At 39.9% G+C, this 20,211-nt stretch overlaps 1 protein-coding gene across 2 annotated transcripts in view; it reads right to left on the bottom strand.

Moving 5' to 3' along the window:
* LOC134640112 (cGMP-dependent protein kinase 1) overlaps nucleotides 1–20,211 on the bottom strand; it is a 97,762-nt gene that overhangs the window by 70,060 nt on the left and 7,491 nt on the right. For both annotated transcript variants that reach the window (XM_063491719.1, XM_063491718.1), the window contains exon 2: nucleotides 16,672–16,838. In XM_063491719.1, coding sequence (XP_063347789.1) covers nucleotides 16,672–16,838 — 167 coding nt within the window. The remainder of the gene's footprint in view (nucleotides 1–16,671; nucleotides 16,839–20,211) is intronic.

Here is a 20,211-nt window from a genome sequence, read left to right as displayed (position 1 = left end):
GCTGTTTATTAGCCTTTTATCTTTGTTTATGTCAGTCGTAGTAGAGCTGTACATTTTAGTTTTGCTTTTGTTTTTTTTACAAATTCTTCAGTCAGAACATGGTTTATCATTCTTAAGTCAAAACTATCTTAGCTAAATAAGCTAAACTAGCTAATTTCCTGCTGATTTGTAACTTTGCTAAATGTTGTAAATCATTTTTTTCACGCATGCCTGGACATTAAACTTTATTGTAACACCTGAGATAACAACCACACTGGTCATTGTACTGGAGGTGAAACAATTTCTCAGTAGTGCCACAGAGTTTGTTTGATTTTGAAAAGTGATAGGAGTTTTGGACTCGGAAATAGCTAACAATGTCAAACTGTATGGTTTCTCTTCTTGTTGTTGAGATCTGGTGCTACATAAATAAATCTAAATTGGGAAAATAACTCAACTGAAATCGGTTTGAATCCAGTATGAGAATAAACAAACATTTATTTACTAAAAAAAAAAAAAAAGGAATGTTAGAATGGTCTGAAGAGCTGATAGTTCAGCTTTAAAAAGTACAACACATAATTTTGGTAAACAGAGAATTCATTAAACATGCTAACAAGCATCAAAATTCTCTGTGGAAAAGCTCCAGCCTATTCCACTCACAAAAGATAACAACTGTCATTATATCACAACTGATCTAATGAAAGCATGCCAATCATTCTAAAAAAGGCATGTCAATCAGACCAGTCCCATCCCCACATATGCCCCTCTTTAGGGCCTAATATTTACCTAATTATGAAAATGTACTCAATATTACTGCCATCGCATAGACAGGGAGTGGATTTATCTAATGATATCACAATCACCTGTGGAAACATATTAAAATAAGTATGTAATGAGAAAAGAAGAAGAAAAGCACTTAGCGATCCTCAGTGGTATTTATAAATAGTACGTCAGTGGCCCAGACTCTATGACTTGTTTTTTGCAGCTTGGCTGAAGCTTTATGCCTGATCTTACCAACATGTGGCCTGAGGAGCAGGCTGCTGCTGGGATCCACTCCAATCGCATCCTGAAGCTAAATAAAAGAGGTTGTAGCTGAAGAAACTGTGAATGGCTGGCAGTATAAGGCTATCAGGACAGCTAATATATCTTATAAGCTGAAGAAATGTTCAGCACTTTGGAAGTATTTCAAACCTGCTACACCATCAGCTTTTGGTTGTATGTTGGCAAAGGGTTTTTTTTTTTTCTTAACCACAAACTGCGGGCAATTTAGAGATCAGGTTTTCCCTTTCTTTTTCTTGCTTGCTCACTTGTCTACTTTCATTCCTCATGCTGGTCAGAGAGGCATTATATAAGATAGTTGTTCAGGGTCAAGGTGGGGATCGAACCTATCCCAGCTGTCATAGTGCGAGAGGTGGGGTATACCCTGAAGAGGTCAACAGTATTTCACAGAGCTAACATAGAGAGGCGGTCACACTGGCGACAAATTTAGAATCACCAAGAATCTAAAATCCATGTGTTTGAACTGTGAAAGAAACTCTGAGTATCTGCGGGGAACCCACACATGAGAACCAACGTGCCATCACACCACACCACTGTGCCACCATTTCAAACATTTTGACTCTTGGACGTATATTTTTCTCCAATTTTATTCTACAGATTTCAAAAAGCAATATTAAAGTCAAGCATGACGCCTTACATGAAGAATACAGCTTATTAAATATTGCTAGAATTCCTTTCTACCATGCTGTAAGCTAGAAATGTCCAGTAAATCTTTAATACAGTTCAACTCTGACAACACCTTTAAACAGCCTGTCAACTGCCCTCTCTCTGTCGTTGCCTCCAGCTGTCACGTCTAAAAAGCTTGCCCTGAATCCTACAGCCTTCTTTGGAAACTACATCATCGACACAAACGACGCGTGTTGATTATTATCAGCCTTCTCTCAGCAAACTCGTGCTGCGGTTTCCTTCTGCAGCTTTGGAAGCCTTAGCTTTGGAAGCGGAGGGTGGAGATTGCAGATAGCAATCCACTAATGCTGTTGTTGTAGGTGCCAAAATCAGCCCTGATTCGAGACGCTTTGAAAATCACAAATCTAGTTGCATAAGGTGTTTTACTTCAAGACTTCCTTGTTCTCCGTTCTCTTGAAATAAGCTAAATAGGTAAGATTTTCCAAGTAAAGTTAAATCAAAGCTCTGCTGACTAACTCACAGCTGTTGAGGCTGAAGTACACTCAGTTCACCTTCATTTTTATTCATCACCTTCATGCTGCATTAGTTAACAGTTTTGCACTGCTATTTGGATCGTATTTGGGTACAACCTACACGATTTTTGCAACAAGAAGAACAAAAGGAAACAACAAATGGAGAGGGGGGAGCAGAGAGAGTTGGTTGAGAATGTAAGAAGGCAAACACAAAGAAAGCAGGAGAAAACAGAGACACAGCAGGGGAGAAAGACTGGCACTAGATGGGGGTTTTTTCTCTAAAAATATGAAAACATAAGGTATGTTTTTGAACATACAGAAATCTTTGAACATGAGCAGGAACCTAAAAGTTTTTAAAACATTTCAGACCTTCTACCCTAAGTGGAAGATCCCCTGTGCACCAGTGCTGAATCCTGTAGGATCCTGCTTGTTCCGTGTTACCTACATTTAAGGACCAGTTGGATGCTTTTAAGCATTCAGAGGAATTACATTGTAGATGTCAGGACATTACAATATAATTTGGAGTGCATTTAGTATTTTTTGCTGAAAATTACGCTGCAATTTTATATTAGACTGAGAGGCCTAAAGCCACTAAAAAGTGTGTTGCCAGCAGGACACGAAGGACAGTTGGTTTCACCCTTTTTACATCATTTTACCTTGGAGACGGAGATTCTGCAAGAACATACTGTAATACCACATGTCTACTTTCTTAATCTTGCAGTCTCACACTGAAAGTTACTTTTATTCAGCGGCAATAATAGGAAATGTGAGCTCAGATATGACAGTTAAATCCACTTGTCTGGAGCCCCCCTTCTGTGTTTTCATTAAAACATAATAGCCCTGGTTCCATCCCTGCTACTACTTCTACTCATCAAACTGAGATTATTGCAACTATGTTGACAAGCTGATTGAAAGCAGGGGTTAGTGAAAATGATCATTCTATATTCACACACCAAATCACCGCCTTGTAATTAGCAGTTAGCATCCTTGCCGTGTGAATATACTGTAGCATTTCTTTTATGCAGACTGGACTTAATTAGACAGCTCTGACAGCGGAATACAGATTAATATGGCATGCAAACTGCTACAATAATGGGCCCTTTTCATTTCCACGGCATGCTCTCATTTCAGTAGCTTGCCGTTTCACCAGACAGGAGACACAAGCTATTTTATGTGGATTCATTGTAAGTCTCATTTGGGTGTTAGACACACAAATGCTTAACCAAATTACACATACTGCATCACCACATGTGCACGTGCATAAAAAACCTGAGATCTGACATGGGTGATGGTACAAAGATGAATATGTTTTATTTTACAAAGACCCCATGTCTTTTGCCACAGATAAATTGTCAGGGGCTGCATTTTGTGTTATTTTGTATTGTTGATTTCTCATGTTAATATTATGTTAAATTCATGTGGTATTCTTAAGGTAAGGGCATAGTTGAGTTATTTTGTATTTTGTATTACTTATGTGATAATGTTAAGTTCTGGTATTATTATTAGTTTGTGTTCGTTGAGTCTGGTTTATGTTTCTTCTATGCCTCCTTGTTTTTGTAGGTTCCCCTTGTGTCCCTCTCTCCTCTATGTTCCTCTCCCTCTCTCCCTCCCTCTCTCTGTCTCTTGTGTCAATCTTGTGTTCTCATGTCTACGTTCCATTATGTTTCCTGTTTTATTTTGAAAAGTCTTGTGTTCCTTGTTCAGTGTGTTTACTTGTACTTCCCCTGTGGTGTTAAGGTTTATTTGTATCAGCTGTGTTTCCCCAGGTGTTTCCACTTCCCTCATTACCGTTCTGTGTATTTAAGTCCTCTGTCTCCCTCAGTTCAGTGTCAGGTCGTCTGTTTACCTGATGTTCTATGGATGTCATGTTATTCTAGTCTCAGTTTTCTCATGTTCTGGTCATGTTTAGGTTTATCAACAGAGTTTTTCCATGTCCTGCGTTTTTCCCAGTTTAGGTTATCGTTTAGTTTTTCACCTTTGCTTGCCTGTGCTTTTGTTTTTGGTTTTAGTTATCAGTCTAAATAAACAGCTCGCTTTTTGCTAAACTTTAGTCCTCGTGTATCTGCTTTTGGGTCCACGCTCCTCAAACACACCAGCCATTCCAGCCGTGACATAAACTTTGCTGTTTTGCAAAATATACACCTGAAGTTTCACAAAATTTGGAACGTGGGCTCACCTCTTCCTTTAACAAATTTTTGCCAGCATTTAGAATCTGAGGAGACCAATCAGTGTAGCCTTGAAAGCGAAATGTCTCATTGCTGCTTTATGTGATCCTATTTTTCTGGTGCCATGATGCACCAAAGGTTTTCAGTGGATAACAGATGGAGGTCTTTATGTGTTGTAAAATTTATGTCCAAATCCAAAAACCACCACTACTGAGAGAGAAAGAAAATAACTGACTCAACGGCATCAATTTCGTGGCTCACTGCTATTCAGAATTTAATGTTAATTAACAAGTTGTCGAATCAAAACTCAGCCTGTGTAACATAAGTAGTTTTCTCCACTCTGCCTGGCTGTGACGTAGGCTTCCCCTACTTCTGTTGTTTAACTCTTTTGTTAAAAAACTGCATAAGTAATACACACCTTTTCTTTTAGCTGTTCCCTTTAGGGTTTGCCACAGCAGATCATCTCCATCTCACCCTATCCTTAGCATTGTCCTCTGTCACACCAACCTCCACATGTTCTTCTTCACTACATCCATGAATCGTCTTTAGGGTCTTCCTCTTTTTCTCCTGCCTGGCAGCACACTTCTGAAATCAACCTAAATGTCTGGTTCTTAAACTGTGACTGGTTAAATAATAAATCCACTTCTTCTTCTTTTTTGCCTGACCTGGAACCTGTAGGGAATGCAAATCTTGGTCTTTATCAGTCTATGCAAACCTAGTCTTTCTTGGTTTTGCATAGACTGATGAAGACCTCTTTTATCTGTCTGGACTGCTGTGTGGCCAGTTTACAGAGAGTATTTTATTACAGTAAAAAATGCAGTTAAAATTTGTGCAAACAGGAGATGCCATCTAGAGACCTCTAGATAGGAGCACATGTGACTCCATTGTTCAGCATTAATGGTGACTTTGCAGATGTGCGGATAACTCATTCTTGTGTTCCCATGTGCTCCTCTTGTTAGCCAAGTTGGAGGCGCTCTCTGTGATTTGTCAAACAGTTTAAATATGCAGAACAAAGCCCAGTTTATTACTGCTACAGCTCAAAGCAGGTCAGGGCCAGTGAAGGTGGCTTGAATTCTGGATGTTGATCAGGTGGATTCAGTGATTGTGTTCAATAGTTTTCAGAAGTGTTCCAGAGCCCATGCATTAATTTTCACTTCAAAATCACTTCTGTTTTTATTGCAGTGCTGCCTGAAGGTCATGGCTGTTCAGTGCTGTATTTCAGCTTTGGACCTTGTGTGCAGAGATTTCTCCATATTCTGTCCCTAGTAAAGACTCAGCCTCTCCACGAGACTATTTTTACTCTTAATCTCCAGTCATGTTACGAATTAAAGTGCTTTTTTTGTATTCTATGTTTTCATTACATAACTTTAACAGCCTTTTGCACCCCAGTCCCAGTTTCTTCAAACAAATTAGTGATATCACAGCCACATATTCGCCAGCATTTGATGTAATCGGTTGATTGTGGGGTTTAAGCTGGTTTGCAAATCATTGGATTCTTTTGTATTTACATTTTTAGACGGTGCCTGTTGTCTGTTGGGTGGCACTTACTAAGATTTTTCTTGACCAAAGTGGTGGACGAACAGATTTTTATCTGGTTATTAAAAGATTAAATGGCATTTGAGCTGTGAATTGTCTAATCTCCTTGGCTCAAAAAATACTTTAAAAATCTCTTAGATAATCTACAAAACTGCTTTGTATTCAAGTTTAAAACTAGGCTCTTTTTTTTTTTTTTGAGAAACTGCCATTTGCTTCTATCGTGTACAACATTAAAGCTCACAAACAAACAGAATACACACAAAGCTGGTTTGTAACACTGCTTTGTACCTTGCAGAAAACCACTGAGAATTCCCATGTCGAGGCAGAGGGTAATTGGCAAAAGCAATCAAAGATCAAAAGGAGAACAAAGAGATAAATTTGAACTCAGGGGAATCAATTTAAAAAAAAAAAGTTTGCAGTGAACCAAAATTTTAATAAACCCTTTACTCTAAGTCCTCTAAACCTTGACTCCACCAATACCGACTGATGAAACTGCCTTTCCTAAACTCACAGGCTTCTTCATGTAGGTGAGTTAACAATGACAGACTAGAGAGTGATACAATCCACAGGTGGCAATGTGGTTGACAGTCGGTGAGTGCTTTTTCTATATACTGCTTCAGTGTGGATGTGTGTGTACTCACATAGACACCAATGTGTGTGCATGCATTAGTCTCGGGGTGAAGGAAGGATTACTCTGTCACTGTAGCAGAGCAGATTACTGGTGCCCCATTTTGTATCCTGATTCTGAACCTCGACAAACACAGCTTATCCTGTCACACTCAGCATTACTCCAAGACCACCAGCGGTGAAATGTAACTAAATACATTTACTTGAGTACTGTACATAAATAAAAACTCTGATGTATTCATATTTAAAGTTTTCCACGTTATGCCAATGTGTTCTTCTACTAAAACGTCTTACTAAATCCTCAATATTATTATTGAAGCTACCCATAAGTATATATAGTAATTAAAATTAGCTCTATCAGTAACACTGAACTAATCCAAAACAGGTGTGTTGATTGATTTCATCCATAAAATGTAAATTTTAGATCTGAATTGCTTTCTCTATGGTTTACCTCTGGACTTGCAACTCCTACAAACTGAATTCTGTGTTGGTGAAGATAGTCGGAGAGAGCCAACTCGAATAAGTGGGTGGAAATCGATGATTGCTTTGTCGGCCCAAAAAACTTCACTGTGAGTGAGCACATGCAATGGAATAAGAATCTGCACCACAAGTAAGGTTTGCAGCAAATATTCTTTCTGAGAAGCCGAAGAACATTACAGTAGTATTGTACACTGTCAATCTATAAATCCATTTTCTTAACCTTTTATCCAGGGCTGCAACAAGACTGGAGCATGTCTCCGCTTTTGCAGTGTGAGGGGTCATATACACCTTGGACAGCTCACCAAGCTTACCCTGGAGACAAATTCATAATGTGCAATACCAAAGTAAAAAAAACCAACAACAACAACTACAAGTAATCTTCAGATTTCACTCCTGTTGCACTATCTTTAGGCTGGGACGAAACAGGCTTTCATATTGAAGAATGCTGTTTGATCTACTGTTTGCTGTGTGGGAGACCTGGATCTTATCACCAGTGATAAACCCTCCACATCAAGTCTGGGAAAGTTTGACACATAAGTTAATATTTCTCTCTGTTAGCTCTTTTATATCTGTAGTAAAAAGGCAAATCAACTACTGCAATAAGTCAGAAAATAGCTTCCAGGAAACAATCCAGACATAGGAGCACCAGAAGCAGTCCAGAGGTGCACAGGGACACAGCCCTGAAGGGGGTAGCAGTTATTCAATCAATCCATCAATCCGTCAATCAATCTATCATCCATCCATCCATCCATCTATCTATTTGAATGGCTGGAATTCAGATGCCTTGGGAGGCATTCCCAAGCCACCTGAAATAAAATCTCTCCAGCATGTCCTGGTCTGCCACTGTAGAACATGCCCTGAAGACCTCATTTAGGAAGCACCCAGGAAACATCCTAGTCAGATGTCTCCTATCAATGTGGAAGAGAGCCACAGCTATTAAATAAAGTAAGGTTTTTGCTTTTTATTGCAACGTTTTGGAACTTTTAGATTGAGATGGTAAAATTATAAGAAAACCATGATTATGCAGGCAAACGTTCAAACTTTATTGAGATGGTTATTAACATTTATAAAGTTTAAATAACTATTAAAGTCTTACTTGAAGTACTTGATGGTAATACTTTTGCTTAAATCGCAGTACTTCTGCTCTCACTTTTATTTAAAGCTCCACATGCTTCTTCCATCATTGATGACCACCACCTCCCCATGCACTCTCAAACATGGACATCCTTTTACAGCAACAAGTTTACAGTACACTGCCTTCCTTTTCCCAACATGAATGTAATTTCAAGCACTTGCATAATATTCATCTCATCGGATGCTTTCAAGCCCTTTTTCCTCCCTCTCTCTGTCAGTACCACCTGGTTCCTTCTCTGCTTCTCTTATGTCACACACAGACTCTGCTTTCATCGTCTTTCCAGATGAGGAACACTCGAAGCGGGATTGGCCACAAAGGGGATAAAGGCTCAAAGATCATTCACAAATTACTCACTAATTCTTTCTCTGAGCTGGATTCATGGTCCTCAGCGGAGTTAAAGTGGGGATCAATTCCTATTCTAAGTCGGGGGAAAAAATCAAAGGCTTTTACAGACTAATCGGAAAGATAACAAAAAACACAGAGACTATAGAGGGAATGGCTGAATGAAAATAAGGTAAGATGGACAGAAGGGGTGAAGAGTAGCAGGGAGAAAAAACAGTACAGGAAAAAGAAGCTGTGGACAAGTGGAGAGGCTTAGTGACAAGTGGACAGATTGGGGTCAAAGTTGGTAAAATGTGAGAAGGAGTGATAGAGGGAAACGCGCATGTGTCTGGTCTCGTGTAGGAGCATTTTGAATAGATAACTTGTAGCAGTGTGTCTGTGTCTCTGTGAGAACACGTGAGAATGAAAGAAAGTGACAAAGGGAACCACTTAGATGCAGGGAGGGCAAATGAGAAAAGACACTTGCCAGAGAAAGAGTATTTTCATTTGGTGTTCAGGGCAGATGGTGCTCAGCTCAGCGTAGGTGAGATTATTAGTCTGTAACACGCTCATTCGCACTATTTGCACATAAATTACACATTAGCCAGAGTTATACTCTTCTTGATAGATGTATTTCAGATCATTAATCTATTGTATGTTAGTAGATAGATGTTTGTACACCGTCCTGAAAAATCAACAAGTCATCTGAATTTTGTGCAGTTTTTTTAAACCCACGTTCGTGCCTCTTTGCCCTCTCCTTTCACTGCTTTTCATTTACAGTGTTGCACTGCTGTATAGCAAGATTTGAATCTGCTTTATTCACCATTAAAATCTCAGATTTTAAATTATGAATAAAATGATGTTTGGAAGAGGAATACTTTTCTGAAGGCTCTTTCACAGGACTTGATTTTTCATGCCTCGCTATTGCATCAGCAATGCCATCCGTGAAGTGAAGAAACAGAATAATACATAATAACACAGCACATAATAACACAGCAGTCGCAAAGAATACTGTTATTACACATATATCGTGCAGCATACTTGACTACACTTACTTCTATGCCTGTATTGATAGGCGGGGGGGATTTGGGGGATGGTTTAAATGTGCAGGTACAAAGCTACAGGACTGACAGTTCTTTTGGACATCATTGCAAGTACAAATCTCTAACCTTTTCCCCAGATGACGCCTTATTAAGCCTCCACTGAGAGCCTCATTAAAGTTATCATGAGAGCTGATAGCTCATATGCGCAACTCAGTCTCCTGTCAGTGATTGCATTGCACGCCATGCAACAAAAGGAGGGTGCACATACAAATAGTTGAATATTGAGTTTTGAAAGATGCCTTTTCAGGCTGTGCACGAGCCTCAGCAGTGTGTTATGTTTGATTATTAACCTACTACTGGCTGCTTTTCAGTGTAGCAGTTGTTGCATCAAATATTGGCTTCATGCTGTATTCTCAGGGGGCAATCAAACCAAAATTTGTGCGCCTCCACATTTTACTTGGCTGAGCTGTCCCCCCTCAAGATGCACCGACAGCAACAGCGGCAACAATTTGAAGTCTGCATTATTTAAGTTGCCAGGCAACAATGCAGTGCAATGGCTTTGTGCACTCGTGTTTCTGTGACCAAATGCATTTGGTATTTTCACATTACGTCATTAATATGCAAATAATTAAAAAGACCAGAAGTAGCCTCTTTAGTCATTACTGAAGGTATTGGCAGTTGTAGGGAAAGCACTGAAAGCAGTGGTAATACTGCAAGTATTTGCCCTACATCTTGTGTACTCTCACACCTGTGACACTGAGTCACACTCAGGTGCCCCTGGTGATTACGTCTCTAAGCCCTGCTCAAAATGAAAGAGGAGTCCATCTCCCTTTACTCTGCCTCATTGGTCAGTTAGAACAGAGAGCATCTCTTTGAGGACTGCTGGCTATCGCGCAACATAAAGTCACCTAAACCGTAACATCTGTCTAACTTTCAGACAGCAATAATAATTAATTGAGAGTCCTACAGAAATTGGCCAGTATGTTACTTGGTTAGCTGGTACGCTGGTTGTTTCTTAGGTCCATTCATTTTTGCTTGACTTGCTTGAGGAGACTTGCTTACATTGCTTCTCACAACAGATGTCCTTTTTTTCTTGTTTCTTTTTTCATTATTATTACTCTTGTTTAAGTTTAACTTACCTTTAGCCCAATTTTGCTTCAGTTTGGTCATGCTGTTTCTTCTGCTGGCCTGCCAAAGCACTTCGATCAGTTATTATCGTTTTGACTTGTGGTTAATTAGTCAGCTAAATAGTTAAATAAAGACGATTATTAGGTTAACAGGCGCACGTGACGCTATGATTTTATGAGTTATAAAACAGATGTTGGAGTGATGTGTTTTCACGTCATGTTTCAAAAACACAGCATGTGAGCTAGGATAAAATATGCCATGAAATTAAAATGCAGACAGAAACCTGTGCCTCTCATTTTTCTATGCTGCTAATGTTTCATTAACGCTACATGCAAACAGATCGATTTCCAGTGTCACGTCATAAGGAGTGATAAAGCATCAGATGCTTCTACTGTAGAGAGAAACTAGTGTCTCGCCATAGCAGTAAACATTTCTGTTCATTGTTATTCTGAGGTGTAGCTCAGTAAAAGCAGAAGAAAAAGAAGTGACTGTCAGAAGTGGTTCGGTATAAGCTTCAAAACAGCACATTGTTCATTTCTGTCTTATTCAGGCTTTCAAGTATGCCACTTAAACTTTAAACACATTCTTTTTTCTTGATCTGTCAGGATATTCTACTTGCCTCGCCTAACAGCAGGTCAAATAAAATAATTGGGAGCCTAACCTATTTGTGTAGAGAAAATGTCAAATCCTGGGTGTGCTGTGAAATCCCCTGAACACATCCACCTGAATAAAATGGCACACGGTGCATCAAGTGCTGCCTTGACTATGTTAGCTTGTCAAAGTAGCTGTCAGCGTACCATGAGCACTCCGGGTTTGGAGCTGAGTCTACTGTAACGTTACCTCTCCCCTCACTTTCCTCACTTTTCTGTCTGCGATCCCTGAACACTCAGTAAAACTAATAAAATATACAGCAAGGGCAGTCATCTAGTTGTACCTAAAAGATGACAGATAGAGGGAAAAAAACATAATTCAGATTCTTTGCCACGTATGTTTCAATGTTTCTTCGTTCTCTTTTTTCATTTTTTTTCCTTGGATGCGCTTGTTTCTCAGACAGGGTGAAAGATGCAAGACCAAGAAGGAATGTTAAGTAATATTCAAATATAAATGCAAAGTTGGCAAGATGAAACGTAGTAAGGAGAGGTTGAATATATTTTGTTATCTTAATAAAAGCTGCCAAGTGGAGGAAACTTGTTCTGGTTTGTAATTGAATTCAATTCAAATAGTAATTATTAGGGGTGCAACGATACACAAAATTCACGGTTCGGTTCGATACTTTGGTGTCACGGTTCGATAATTTTTCGATACAAAAAAAATGTTCATGCCTTTTTAATTTGTCATTTATTAAAATTATAAATATATATTTTAACTCAAAAGTACAGTTTTTAAATTTAATGTTGCTGAAACGACAAAGTAATAAATCTATCTGATCGAGAAATCACTCATCTTTGGAAAAAGAGAGTTTATTACAGAGAAATGGCTCTTTCCAAAATAAAAGCTATACTATAGCTTCTTCTGGGGTATATTCTCAGCAGCATATTAAACATATCAGGTCCCCATAAGGAGAATCACGTGCTAACGGCTGTCTAAATGACTCGGGTAAAGTTTGTAGCATGTGCTTGTTGTTTTTGTCTGCTTCCACTTGTCTTTGCACTAGGATGATGTCGGCGTAAATGCGCAGTCATATTCGTTGTGTTCCCATTAGTGCTGTCAGCGTTAATCTCGTTGAAATGACGTTAACGCCACAACACGGCAAATCTCCGTTAACGAGCTACCGCGGATCGCCCGTGCGTGGGGCTGGACGGCGTCAACACGTTAACAAGCTAACTGCACTAACGCACTAGTTCCCACCAATGTAATTGAGCATTGCGTGGCACATCCGACATACTGTTTTACTTTTGTCCATGACGCGCTTATCTTCAGGGTCATACTTCACATGAAGACCAAAATAGTTCCAAACGCCAGATCTGAATTAGGGTGGGGGAGGTTCAATTTGCCATGTTGCAACGAGCTAAGCTTCTGTCTTGCTAGCTTGCGCTGAGCTCAGTGGATCTGCGCTCGACAGTGCAGCCTAGGCGGATAAGTCGAACGCAGATCCACTGAGCTCTCAACACAGACAGCATCGTCAGAAGAAAAGTTGATAAAATAAATTAAAAATTTTGTATTGTTCGATACATATGCATACCGAACCGAAAGCACTGTATCGAACGGTTCAATATCCATACGAGTATTGTTGCACCCATAGTAATTATGTGCAATCACAGAAAAAAAACACAATTCTTTACCATTCCATTAAGCACCAAACCATTAAATGTAACCATGTTAAGACTTATATCTAAACTAGCGCACCTGTTCAACAGAGATCTGCAACAAATTTGCTATTTAATATCTTGTTTTAGCTATTCTTTGCAAGTCTGCAGATTTTTGGACCAGTGATGAGATTGGACTCTATGTCACCTTTTGTGGCCCAAATGACAGATTGAGACCAGATCCGACAGGTTAGTCAATAAATGAAAAAAAAAAATCATTACTTGCAGCCCTGAAAATATCTTTAATCTTAGAAATCACAGGTAACCTTCAGATTTGGCAGGTTTGCGACTTCTCGTGATTCATGTGTGACCTTTGGTGAACAATACAAAACCATTTACTATGTCACTTTGAAGAATCCCTCACCTGGCAGCTGAAGTAATCAATATTCACATTGTAAGCCAGTCATGTGATCTTAATAGTCTTTGCTTTAGTTTTGCTGTGGCCCACTATTGAACTGTTTAATTTAACAATTGTATTCTCGAAATTGTACAAAATGTCACTTTTTAAAGTTTTTGGTGATGTAGATTTCATCTTGTCTTTTAGCAATCCTTGTAAAGGACCCATTGGAGTTATATTTAGATACGCCCCACAAAAGCATCATTTGTCAGTATGCCAGAACCACATTTTAACCCCAAAAATTACACAACAAAGCAAAAACAACCCAAGACTTTTTTGTGCCCAGTCTCAATCAAAGTTAGACTATGAAACAGTGTTCTTAGTCCCTTAAAAGAGGGCCGTCACCTCGCCCACTATCTGACAGTATCTGATAATGTGGGAATAAAATGCTTTTAATGATTCAATCTCTATTCTGGAAACTAGAGACTAGACTCTGTTACATTTTGCATTAGGCGATACTTGAAGTCCTTGATCTGCACCTGTTTAAAAGGTTCCACCTAATAAAAAGACAGACAAAACGGCAATGCAAGAACCTACTTAACATTGCTTCCTACTGCAGCAAACACATAGTCATTAGATTAAGATGAATGAAATCTATGAAAGAACTCAAATGGCTTTTTTCCCCCTCTCAAGTAAATACTTCATAGTAATTGGGCGTGATTGTGCGAGTTATTATCATTACGATCCACCTGTGTGGGTCTTTGCGGGTGACACAGCCAATCAAAAATCTATCCCATCTCCATGGAAACACGAGCTTTTGTCTCTGTTGCAATCACTGTTTTTAAAAGAGAACTGATGTCAATTAGAGCTCGGTAGATGTGAGCTGAGCGCAACAAACATTCATGAAGGCAGCCATTGCTAAGCAGGCAGACTCATCATAGCAGCAAGCCAATGCCAGGATTCATTCTGTGTCTGCAGCTCTTATTATTTTCGTCTCATCTCCAATTATCAGGTGCATCTGCAACAATAGATAACTGTCCTGTTGTTGTTTCAACTGGGAAGCTGTGAAACTGTCTGTAATTTCAATCTATAACTAGGAAGGGAAACAAGTTATGCGCCCTCATAGTTAAAGGAACTATAAACTAGGAGTGACATTTAAATGCATCATTCATATTACCACTGTTATTATTGTTATTATTGGTGTAAGAGTTGTTTACTTGTGCCTCATATCCCTATATGATGCATAATGGATATGTCAGGCCCGTGGCAAAACATTAACGACTACCCTGCCAACTTTCAATAATAAATGACACAACTGCCTGAGCGGCGAACACTTCATTTGCCAGGAAAATGACGTACAGCGCTGAGTGGATGCAGCTATGTGTTTGACATAAGACACCGACATCCCGTCAGCGTGGATTAAAATGTCACCAACCGTTACGGGCTTCTACAGACCTTGGTACAAAGTCGTCCGCCTTGAGCTATTGGTTTCAACATTTGCTTTTATGCAAAATAGATCAAGGACGGGGACAGTCGGGGTGAAAGCTGCAGGCAAAGGACTCGCTGGGACACGAGAGAGGGGAACAGAAAGGAGATCATAGAGCAGAACGGAAGTCAGTGGCAGCCAGAGAGAGGCAGTAATGTTCACTAAAGATAAATATTTTGAGCCTACCCTAAGGATTCAAAAATGCAAAATAATTTCATTAATTAATTAAATAATATGTAATATTAGTGTGACCACCACTGAACTCAAGCCCTACTACCAATTACATCGCAGCTTTTGCCTCTATCGCTGTCAAAGAGGAAGCCACAAAGCCCCTTACAGATTTGTATCTTTCTTTTTTTTTCAGTTGTGCTCGAGAGGAACCTATTCATCAAGTCAGTGTAGCACTTGCTCATTTGTGACCTCACACCTTTGGCACACAGCATTCGTCAGGGACAGAGTGAAACCTACTGACTGTGACCGCAGACTTTTGTAGACCTGTGTTCAGCAAGGCCACGGTGGTTTATCACACATATAGTTTCTTTTATTAAAGGTAAGAGAGATGAAAAAATACAATTCCTAATGTTGTTACAGCAACCCAGCCCTTTCCCAGCACCACTGTTATCTCTGGTTACCAGTGCACAGTCCACTGTTGGGTTTTGCATATGATTTGTATGACTCTTTACATATCAGAGATACAGATAAGGGCAACAAGTGTTTTTTTTTCTCATGACGGGGGTGTGAACTAGGATAGAGGAAGTACTCCGATCATTTGAGTAAGCTCGGCGTCAGTGAAAAAATACTCTATTTTATGTTAAAGTCACCATATAAAACTTCCCACAGTACACAGCTATTATCAGAATCATATACAAAGAGAATCAGTTTAGTTTAGTTTAGTTTAGGTTGAATGAAATAAGTAGGGTTTTATTTGTGGGAAACAGAAGGAAAGTTAAAGCACTGTAAAAGCTGAGGTATTTCTTCCTGATATGACAAATCCCACCTGCCTGAGTTTTGAGACAAACGAGCAGAATTATAGATTTGTGGCATAATTTAATTCTTTTCCATAATTCCTTCTTTGAAATACCGCCTTCTTATTTTAGTCCTCCTTTCCCACAAATCTATTTTTAACAATGTTTGCCCGAATGGGGATCCGGGAAATGTTTCTCCAACACAATTATAAAAGTCGGTGGCCCACAATAGAGCAAACAATCAATTTTCTAGATTCATTCTTCATAGTTAAATATTATCCTTTAAATGCCACAGTCTCCGCACAAGCCCACAAGACTCAAGCTCACTGCCTCTTGGTTACTGCCCCGCTTCGCTTCTCACTGCTCAGCCGAGTTTTAAAGTGAAGTTACAAGGAGTCGAGCGGTTAAATACTAATATATTCATTCTATAGTTCAGCATTTGAATGTCCAGATTTACCTCTGCACTGGGATGAATTAGATTGGGCAGGCACTAACTGAGGCCGTTTTCCCTGAGGTCAAATCTATTGTAAAGGATGATGGCTCCCTGAACGTTTCACCGCTGAATCGCTTGCCCTTTCACAAATCCCATCAGCGCCACAGTGGACGCTGTGTTGCTGTTGCTGTCATCGCGGGTTTCGCACTCTTAGTTTTATGAAAGAAAGAAAGAAAGAAAGAAAGAACCACATGCTGGTCAGTACTACTAAAAAGAACCTAATTAAACAGACTCAGCAAGCACACCAGAGCACACAAAATGACATCGATGTGACATGAGTGAATCATGCAACATAAGTCCCTTTCATTTATCCTCTGTGAATGCTATAATGAGGTTTATAAGATGTACACTTCTTCATAGATTAGGCAAAGTTTTATAATAACAGTCTTTTTAGAATCATTGTACCTGTGGTTTCACAGATCGATTTGCATCTTTTAAGAATACCCATTTTCGCAGCGTGCATGTGTGCGTTTACCTTCCATGACGTACACCAGCGAGCCTACATCGCCCTCCTTAATGATGCAGCTGTCCTTCCCGTACTCGACAGGATACATGCAGTCCACGATCTCTTGGATCTGCGACAGCTCCAGGTTCTTCATGAAGTCATTGTCCAAGATGGCCTCCTTTATCAATTCCTTGGACCTGGAGGCAAAGCGAAGCAATGTGAGACAGTCACTGTACAAGCACTGACTTGTGCATTCTTCATTGCAGAATGACAAAATGAGACACAATAAGAGGTTTTGCAGGCGCACATCTCAAATAAAAACTGTTCAGCATGTCTCTTATTTCCAAGGCTATTTCATTCTAGCTTTAACGGCTCGGCGCCTTTTCAAAAACATATCCTCAATTCAAAGATGTCAAGGTGAAACCATCTCACCCACCTCCCTCCCCTCAAAATTCTGAGGAAAGTCAATAAATAGCTAAATCAATGCCTAATGGATGCAGATTGTTTCCATTCAGGGGTTTACTTCTGAAAGCCAACTCGGCTTTCAGTTTGCAGAGTCATTAGGGCATTCCGCAGGTAAATAGTTTCTGCATTAACTATGCAACTGTCGGGAGAAAATGTAATAAAGTGCAAAGCTAACGCGTGGTTGTCAAGGTGCAAGAGTGCTTGTCGGGTGGGCTGAAAGGAAACACAGGGCAAACGGAGAGGCAGGCGACATTATGAAAGGAGACCTGATAAATTATCTTCTAAATCTAGCAGCATGCAGTGGATGCAGCGCCAGAGGAGAGTAGAGATATTTGTTCAACAGGTGATAGCAAATCTGAAACCTGAAAGCAAGCATCAGTGTGACTGTCTGAGAAAGGAAGACGTGTTGAAAGAAGTCTGACGCGGGCCAGATCGCGAACAACGAGTCAAGATCACTCATTCACCGAAGCATCGCCACAGTTCCATTTGCTCAGCTGCACGCTGTGTATGTGCTTCTGTGGCAGCTAAATGAATGAGGTTATGTACCAGGGTTAAACCATTAAAGAGACCTCTCACACTGAGAATGGAGGCCAAGATCCTAATTCATAAAAAAAATCCCCAAAAGCAGCCCACTATGCCCCGCAAGTAGGATTCAAAGGCACTGGGGAACTGCCTCTTGCCTTTTTGTGCTCAGTGCCCTTTTCAGAAACGGATTTCTTAGTGCATTGTTGATCACCTGGAGAGCTCATTGCTAAAAGGGCAAATAACCTAGAAGGCATTTATGAAGCAGTGCTCCCACAACACGCAGGCTTCTCTTCCCCACTGCCAGCCTGCAGCAAAGTCCTCGCCAAGGAACAAAAGTGCATAAACAAAACTTCAAATTACAACATCAACAGTGCCCTTTTTGGGTTTTTTTACTTCTTTCAGATTTATGTTTTTCAACCTGACTGTTATTTTCAAATAGTAAACTCTACAAAGCTCCTCTGCACATTCATGTGTATATGAAGCAATGTTTCACTGCACAATGAGTGTTTTACTTCTCTTTATGCTGAACTTTTAAGGTCACTCAAACGCTTCTTCAATAAATCCTCAAACACATTATTGAGTCTGGGATGAGACAGTGGTGCTGTTTCAAATTTCTTTTCTTTTTTTAAATGCCAAAACACTTAAAAGAGCGATGCCAGTCTCTTCTCAGAAGCAGCTACCATTTGAGCTTTCACCAACATCTGCACATTTTATTGCACTGTTTTTACACCAGCTGAATTATTAGCGGGCCTCTAATAAATTGTGCTTTTCATTCATGGCCATGAATACCAAATTAGGGTCTGAAGCCTGTGGATCCTGACCAGCGATGCTTTTCACACTCGCATATAAACGTGAGAAATTAAATTACCAAAGAACAACATTAGCTACGTGTCGTATTCCACTGGAAAACCCAAATAACGTTTTGGGGGTTTTTTGAAAGCACACAAAAGAACCTTAATTCTCACATGTGGCTTCTGGATTTCTATCATCTTAAAGACAAAGATCATGTATGTGCATTCCTATAGATGTTCCATGATCCCTATACGTGTCATCTCTTCTCAAATTTTAGATCATTTACAGAATAACAAGAGCAACCAACCAAAGCGAGAGGCTTCGGGCTAACAAGCTTCCAAATCCACTGGATTTTTTAATAGACCTGAATTGTAAATGGAGCTGCTCTAACTGAGCAACCTGGATTATCCAGAAGTTGTTTCTGCCCTTGAGAGTCTAAACATGCTGCTGTGGGAATTTTAAACAGGGAGGATTGAGGTGTTGCACTTATTTTTAATTCCCACTCCACAATCTATGTTCAGATTTGACTCCTTGCTCCTTCAGTTGTAATTTTTTGGGGGGGAGTTGTCTGCAGGAAGAGAAGATCTCATTAGTTGGAAAGGATAAAGCATAGTAATGGTGTGAAGTGCAGTTTTTTTTTTGGACTGATACTTCATAATAGATTTCATTTTATGAAAAGACAGCACACTTTACGCATAATTAACTCGAGGCATTTTCACAGACTAACTTAAACAATTTTAGGAGAATCGAGCCAGGATATTGTCCAGCTCACGTGTAGCATGCAACAGAAGATGATCTGCTTCTCACAGCTGGCAGCACTCCTTTGTATTAGGTGAGGATGCTGCATGAGTAGGGTGCGCAGGTGGCAGGACACATGACAAATGACAGTGGTTTCACTATGACCTGAGCTATTCTCACCTGGGAGCAATTAGACGCTACATGGCCTTTGTGAGCTGGTAGAGACCACTTAAGGTCTAAATCTGACATTTTCACTCACACATGCAACTGCACTTACCAGTCAAAAGTTTGGACACACTTTCTCATTTACTGCTTTCTACATTGTAGATCGATGCTGAAGACATAAATATATGAGGCAAGATACAGTATACGGAATTATGTGGCATACAAAAAATGATAAATAATTGTAAATATGTCTTATATTTTAAATTCCTCAAAATAGCCACTCTTTGCTTTGTTGACAGCGCTGCAAACCCTTGGCCTTCTCTCAATGAGCTTCATGGTGCAGTCATCTGAAATGGTTTTCACTTCGCAGGTGAGCCTTGTCAGGGTTCATTATTGGAATTTCCTTCCTTCTTAATGGGGTTGGGACCATCAGTTGTGTTGTGCAGAAGTCAGGTTAGTACACAGCTAACAACTGTTAGAATTCATATTATGGCAAGAACCAATCAGCTAAGTAAAGACAAACGACAGTTCATCATTACTTTAAGAACTGGAGGTCAGTCAATCTGAAAACTTTCAATGTGTCCCCAAGTCGCAAGAACCATCATGCACCATGCTGAAACTCATGCGAGGACCGCCCCAGGAAAGGAAGCCCAAGAGTCACCTCTGCTGCTGAGGATAAATTCATCGAGTCAACAGCCTCAGAAATACCAAGTTAACAGCACCTCAGATGAGAGGCTAGATAAATGTCACACAAAGTTCCAGTAGCAGACACATCTGTACATCAGCTGTTCAGAGGAGACTGCGTGAATCAGGCCTTTATGGTCAAATAGCTGCTAGGAAACCACGACTAAGAAAAAGCAACAGCAGAAGAGATTTGTTTGGGCC

This window comes from Pelmatolapia mariae, linkage group LG13 (assembly GCF_036321145.2).
Source record: "Pelmatolapia mariae isolate MD_Pm_ZW linkage group LG13, Pm_UMD_F_2, whole genome shotgun sequence".
Taxonomy (NCBI): Eukaryota; Metazoa; Chordata; class Actinopteri; order Cichliformes; family Cichlidae; genus Pelmatolapia; species Pelmatolapia mariae.
The sequence above is the reverse complement of the archived record's forward strand: the minus strand, read 5'-3'. Positions and strand labels throughout refer to the sequence as shown.